This window comes from Oryzias melastigma, linkage group LG20, assembly GCF_002922805.2.
Source record: "Oryzias melastigma strain HK-1 linkage group LG20, ASM292280v2, whole genome shotgun sequence".
NCBI lineage: Eukaryota > Metazoa > Chordata > Actinopteri > Beloniformes > Adrianichthyidae > Oryzias > Oryzias melastigma.
Window position 1 is genome coordinate 6,565,460 of NC_050531.1, and position 7,181 is coordinate 6,572,640.

General features: G+C 39.1%; 1 protein-coding gene across 1 annotated transcript in view; it reads right to left on the reverse strand.

Annotated features, from left to right (window-relative positions):
- hacd1 (3-hydroxyacyl-CoA dehydratase 1) overlaps positions 1-7,181 on the reverse strand; it is an 18,872-nt gene that overhangs the window by 5,518 nt on the left and 6,173 nt on the right. The window contains exons 2-5 of the mRNA XM_024279888.2: positions 4,269-4,386; positions 4,181-4,199; positions 4,010-4,098; positions 3,816-3,937 (exon numbers count right to left, since the gene is read on the reverse strand). Of these exons, the coding sequence (XP_024135656.1) occupies positions 3,816-3,937; positions 4,010-4,098; positions 4,181-4,199; positions 4,269-4,386 (348 nt within the window). The remainder of the gene's footprint in view (positions 1-3,815; positions 3,938-4,009; positions 4,099-4,180; positions 4,200-4,268; positions 4,387-7,181) is intronic.

Genomic DNA, 7,181 nt, shown 5'->3' on the forward strand with positions numbered 1-7,181 from the left:
AATGTCAAAAAGTGGCGCGGAGGGGGCCCGAACCATATGTCCACATATGAGTGAAAACATCCCTGCCATCAAGGCCAACTGGGCGCCATACGGTTTAAAAAATGGCAGAAAATGTGGGCCCCAAATGGGTTTGTCTGCAGTTACCATGGTGGCCCCCCCTGTGTTTGGCCACATTGGCTTTGCTCTCCAGGGACCAGCAACCCTGCTAGCTTTGCTGACCCCTGGGCGGCAGCAATCGCTTGCTCTGCCGGACCATGGGCAGCGGAGCTTGTTGCACTGTCCACCGGGTGACTGGCTAGCGTAGCCAGTTAAGCCATTGTGGGCAAACCGAAGTGGGGCCACCACGGAAACTGCAGACATTGTCTAAAAGTGGGCAGAAAATGTCTGCAGTTTCCGTGGTGGCCCCACTTGTGTGACCCCTCCCCCCTCATGTTCCTAATTGGGAGTACTTGTTGGCTCTAAGAAACCAAAATCCCCATTGACTTCTATAAAGAAATAAACAGCTATTCCACCTTTTTCTACAAGTAATTCAAGTCATGACTGGTGAAATCATGTGGTGCCAGGTGGCCCCCACCTCAAACGATTGATTGACAGGAAGGGGTGTGAACTTCCATCAAGCTCACTCCTGACTGGCAACAGTAGTTGTCATGGAAACATTGACTTAGACCGACCAATCCCTGTTGTCTGGCTCACATGTGGCAGAAAAATGGCGACTGAATTAGTTCAATTTCTCTAGAGCCAGAAGCAAAACATTTTATAGGGGTGACATCCAGTTCTTTTATACGGACAGTGCTCCTTTTATCAATATAGTCACTGTTCCTCCTCTAGACATGTAAAACTATGTCAGACTGGCCTCTCAGACATTATCTCTATGACTTTTAACATGTGCTGTCCCTCTGATGTACTCAGATGTACTTTCTACTAATTTTTCATTCATTATTTAGATTTTATAAATACTCTTCTTCCATATTTAGATTGGATACGTTTCCCACATAAGTCCTTTGAAGTGGCGAGCCTTAAAACATCATGAGACACAAGAAAAGGGAGTTTTTTAGTAATGTTAGGAAAATCCCTTCTTTTGCGTTTTAAAAAAGTTAATTGAAGAAATGTTTTTTGTGTGTGTTTTGGAGCTATAAAGCAGTCCGGACTAGTGATGGGTGGTGACTAATACTTGGAACAGAGAGTCAAAGGTTGGCAGCCTGCTGCAATGGGCAAAGCTGCAGGATCAGTTGAGGCTTTAATTTAGGCCTCGGACAGCAATCGAGGAAACTACCTCCACCATCAAAGCTGTTTTTAGCAGAGCGGATTTTGATCGCGGACACAGACCGCCTTTATATTTTTGTTACAAATCAGCAGCCAGGCCTCCGTTTGCACAGAGTGTTAAGACTAAAACCCACTCAGTCCTCAGGTCTGCAGGAATTCGGGTTTAGTCGAGACCACAGCAGCGGCGGCGGCTCGAGGGAGCGTCTCGGCGGATGTGGGAGAAATATTGAGCGGACATTCCATGACCAAAACAGATGGTCTTAAAAACAGGAGCAGCTGAACATGAGCCCCTCTCTGGGGGCATGGCGTCTCCTTCACCCTTTAAGACAGACGTAAAACTGGGGGGGAGAAGAGTGCCGCTCAGTGGTCAAGAATCATGCCTGTAGACAAGAGGTCTGCAACCTTATACACTGTAAGAGCCGTTTGGGTCATTTTATCACTGACTACAACCTAAAAGGAGCCACAACCCTCGTTTCACCCTTTTAGACAATGAAGACACTAGAATGTATTATGTTTATGATAAATATTAATGATCCATTTTTTGTTTCATAAACAAAATTAAAATAGTTTATCATTTTGACAGCAGTTCCTTTGTCTTCCTTTCAAAATAAAAGACACCCTTGTCTTATTGAATGATCTCAATGCAATAGTTGTATATTTAAATAAAATACACAGTTTATTTTACTATATGTGTTGCATCTCTGCCAGAGATTCATAAATCTAACAAACCATAATTAAATTGGAGGTTAATTTAGTTGCCCTTTCCATATTTTTTAACCATAAAATGGACTTCATATCCTTAAATTTTAAAATCTGCTTTATTTTACGGCTTAAGTATGAATTCTGGTTGTGATTACTAGGCCTGCCTCAATTAAGTCAACTAATCAACGACTAATCGACTATTACAATAGTCAAGGACTAATTTAATAGTCGATTAGTTATTTTATATTATATGGGGTCAGACTGTAGAAAGTGGAAAGTTATATTGGCATTACGCTAGCTTTTTGGACTATTTTGGCATTTATTAAGGTTTTTTTGCGTACTTTCGAGTTTAACTAATGTTTAAGCTACATGCTAGCTATTTTGGCTAACTTAGGCTTTCTCTTCTCGGCTTTTTAGGCTATTTTGGAGTTTAGCTAGTATTTTAGCTGGGTGCTAGCTGTTTTGGCTACTTTAGAAATTCTTCCGTTTATCAGCTAATTTTGAGTTTAGCTAATACTTCAGCTGCATGCTAACTGTTTTGGCTACTTTAGAAATTCTTCCGTTTATCAGCTAATTTTGAGTTTAGCTAATACTTCAGCTGCATGCTAGCTGTTTTGGCTACTATAGAAATTCTTCCATTTATTCGGCTAATTTGGAGTTTAACTAAGATTTTAGCAACATGCTAGCTATTTTGGACAATTTAGGATTGTTTTTGTGTTTAGGCTGTGTGGACTTTAGCTAATATTTCAGCTGCATGCTAGCTATTTTGGCTAATTTCGCATTTAACTAAAATTCTAGCTGGCTATGAGCCTAGTGATTTCAGCAATTAGCTTCAGCGATTTCAGCATCTTCAGCGGCCAAATTCAGCTTACAGCATTCACACTAGCATTATCGCAGGTAATACTATATATCTAATTTTTAGCTAGTTTAAAGGGGTCATAAGATGATTTTCTTAAGCCTTTCAGAGTGAACTATATCCACATATATGATCCTATATTACCTTTGAAACACTAAAAACAAATTATTTATGAAATATTAGTTATTTCCGTGAGTTTGTTTTTACCCGGAAGTAAAACGACTCGATTCCTGAAGCTCCGCCTGCCGCTGCGTGTGGCTGCCGCCCATTTCATGACATCATCCCAGAGAAAGCAGTGTCTGCATTTCTCCCATGAAAATAATCCAAACTTCTTCAAAGATGGATGCACATACGATATATCTGCCTTTAGTGGGCCTGGCCATCGTTACACTGCTTCACAACACAAAAACGCTGTACTTCTGCACAACCATGCCTGACCGGGTCAAAGAGCCACATGACAGGTTGCAGACATGTGCGGTAGACAAAGGGGTTGGCATTGACTACAGAAGAAGAAAAGCTCTGTTTGAGGTAATAAACATTTTGAAATAAATGCAAATTTGGATTTTATATCAGAAAATATGGCTGATGTTTTGATTCTAAATTCAGGTGAGTGGTAGTGGAGGATCCCATGCAGCAAAACACACATCCGGACACAGAGATAACAGTTAAAAGGTTCTAAATATTTCTATTAGTTTAATGATTCGACATCAAGACGGTGAGCTCAGCCTCACATCAACATCAGCTGTTAGTTTAGATAATTTCAGCCGAAGTGCTAATCAATAAACCCAAACATGCGTGTCCTCTCAGCACAAAGCAGCCGACACTTAATCCACACAAGGCCGCGATGCTTCCGGGTGAGTAAACTGGTCTGGAGCCAGCAGGGGGAACCGCGCCAGAGGTGAAATCATCAGATCAAGCCGACATGCCCCCCCCCTCGTCTCACACACACACACAGTTATGAGGTTTATCGTAGCCACGCTAACTGCAACTCCACCTGGCCCATTTGATGAAGTATGGCAGGTGGTTGAGCAGCTTGAATGTGTAGTAGGAATATCTGGTAATCTCTGTCACCGTCCACACCACCAAGAACAGGATTACGCTTTCTTCATTCTGGATCTTTGGTCGTAGAACATTCACATTTAGCTTTAAAAAGGTAAGTATTTCTGAAGTGACTGAACGATCACCTACCTGTCTGATGCTGCTGGCGACGAACCAAACCATGAAAATCCTCGAACACACCTGAACCCCGGTTACAATGACAGAAGTCCTCACGATTCCTGCAGCAGAGACGAAAGTTAAAACTATTTTAAATAAATAAATGTGTTAAAATGGACAAAAACAGAACAAATCATCACATACCGATCGCACAATGTCCCACCTAGAAGACAAACGACACAATAAGCAGGGTTCTACTTTGAAAACATGAATTTGTTTTCCATAGACTTACCTCAACCAAAGCAAACGTCTGGAAAAACTTGAGTGTCCTTGCTATACTTCTGTACAGACCCTTGTGTGTGCCTTTTTTGATGTAGAAGCGCATCATTGCCAGGGCCAAAACCAGCCACCTACACAAAACACACATAAGGCTGGGATTTCAACAACATGATGAACAAATGACGTAGCAAAAAAGAGAAAAAAAAATTAACAAGAAAGGGTAAACACTGTTTTAATGTGAGAAAAGACAAAGAAGAAATCCTTTAACTTCAAGATTGAAGCGCATTGAAAAATGAAAGTAACTGACAGCACTTTTACACGGAGATGTGAAATTTCAGAGACTCTGATTTTGTAGAGACTTGCATCCAAAACATGGAAATTCCAACTGGTTGAAACATGAAGGAGAAAATGAATCATGCAGTTTGTGCCCAAATGGAAATATACGACACTAAAGTCGAATTTGAATTCTTCCCCAATCCATACGGCTTCTCCCTACCCCTACATTTAGCCCTCCAAATGGAGAGTTATGGAAAAATAGTAGCTATGTTTGAATTCCCGCCCAAATCATAGTGCGTTTGCCATTTTCTAGTGCTGTCTGAATCTACTAATTCCAAAATCGAACGGACTAGAAATTTCCCATAAGTCTTTGCGAAAAATTAGCATGCATTGATACTTACAAGATTAGCGAATATAGACCACAATGCATTGCGGTTGAACAATTTCGAACAAAAAAAATTTTTGAATAAACTATCCACATCTTCACCATCAAAACACAGTGGAGTCATGAATAAACGTGAAATGTTCGTATTGATTATATTTTTACTTCATGAAATTGGTGACGTCATATCTAAGGTACGAGTCTGAATTGTCTTTAAAATCCAGGGCATTAGATAGTCCTGTGCTATATTGTCGTTAGGGATTAGGGGGTTATTTTGGACACAACCAGTATCTTCTAATTTGCATGTTACTCCCACTCGATGATGTCATCAAAAGTCGCCGGTCATCTACGTTACCGTGTAGCTACCAGTGTTGAGAAAACAGATGAGATCGGTTTTACAACTTTAAAAATCGGAAGGGTTGGAAGAAGTTTAAAGTGTAGAGGAAGAATTCGGATTCGGTCCATTTGGGGCATTTTTAGGGGTAGGGGTGTCCAAAATAATCTTTTTATTTATGGGTAATCCACGTCGTCCAAGTCCTTTGTATAACGGAACACAGCTGAGAAAGAAAAAAATTAAAAGCATTTACATTTGCGCTTTCACATCTCGCACCAAGCCTCTTCCAACCGTAGGTGGCGCTAGTAAACAGAAGAAAAACAAAATAACACAAAGCCCCTCCCTGCTTGTCAGATGTGAACATCCTAAAAGCGCACTTCTTTGAATTCATTGAACAGATGAGTACGTAGCATTAGACCCAACATCAACGGGATGGTTCCATAGCACAAAACATTTATTTAGAAACCAAGAAACAAAGACCTTTTTTTTGTTCTTTAGAGATGTCTAACTTCAACATTTTTGAAACCACTATCCTGTATTTTCTCCAACCTTTCATGGCAGCTTCTTATCCAGGTTTTCTGATCCAATGCGATTTGAATTAAGAAATACTTTTAAAAAAAGCAGTTTTAATCATAAATCCTTTTTTTATCGGTCCTCTACTATGAGTAAAAATGCTACAAGAACATGCTAAAATAAGACTATTTTCATTGGAGTGAGTCTTTAAAAACATTTGATTTTTCTTTCTTTGCTGAACAATGAATCAAGTTTCTACGAAACCAATGATTCATAAGCACAACATAATTTGCAAAATGTCTTTTTTGACATAAAAAGAAAGTAAATGATCTCAATGAAGCACCAGAAGTCTAACAGCTCACCAAAAAAATTAAATTTTAACTGAATATTCAAATGAAATTTGTGAAGATTTAATTTAGGTTCTGCAACAAGTTAAAGTTGATGATGTAGATTTTCTCCAAGGATAGTGATGCAGCATTTCTAAAAATGTCTATGCTCTCCTGCCTTGAGTATTAAAGACTGTTTTCAATGGCCAAGCATAAAAAAAGTGACTTAAAAACATGAATATTTAAGAGTTACAGCATATTAACATTACATTTCTTTACCTTAATACCAAGAAAACCAGATGCTTGAAAAAGCTCAGACTAATGACGCAGCTACTCCCTCCTGCGTACCCTGGCCTGGTGAGGCGAATAACGATTCTGGCTCAAAACTGTACGACAGGATTGATTCAATATTTTTGCACCGCTAAAGTTAGTTTGAGCCTATAAGCTCACGAGCTCTCAGCGACGGGAATGGGGGGGTGGGTTGCTCTGCCCCAACAGTCCTGCCTACAAACCAGAATAGTTTTTCTAATAAGCTAATACCACTGTGTATAAAATATGTCTTAAGAAAAACCACAAAGACTTTTTTCATTTTGGCTAAAAACTATATAATAATTAAGAGATCACTGGGAACAATTTTACAATAGAGAAAAATAGGGATGGAGTACGACTTTAAAGTATTTATGACAATAGAAGTCACAATTAAGACACACAAGTTTAAAGTAGGAAGTAAACATGCAAGAAATTAAAATGTTAAAATAAGATAAAAGTGTGACAGTAAACTGTGGGATTATCCTACTAAACATCAGGATGTGTTGGATTAAAAATACTGATTTACCAAGAACAATCATGTTCTTAGCAGATCTTCTTTCCCAGTCATAACAAGCATGTTTAAGTTATTATTTTTGCCATCAAATGTTTTTCAAAAGCTTGCTTAAAAAATCCAGACATTTCCTTGCAGAATACTCATAGGAAAATGATGGAATGTAGCTTAAATAAATGATCATTCTGAGATTACTTTTGGATACAAAATGCAATTGCATTAAGAAACAAACTAAATCTTTTTCTTATTACTAGCATCTAGTGCTGCCACAATGG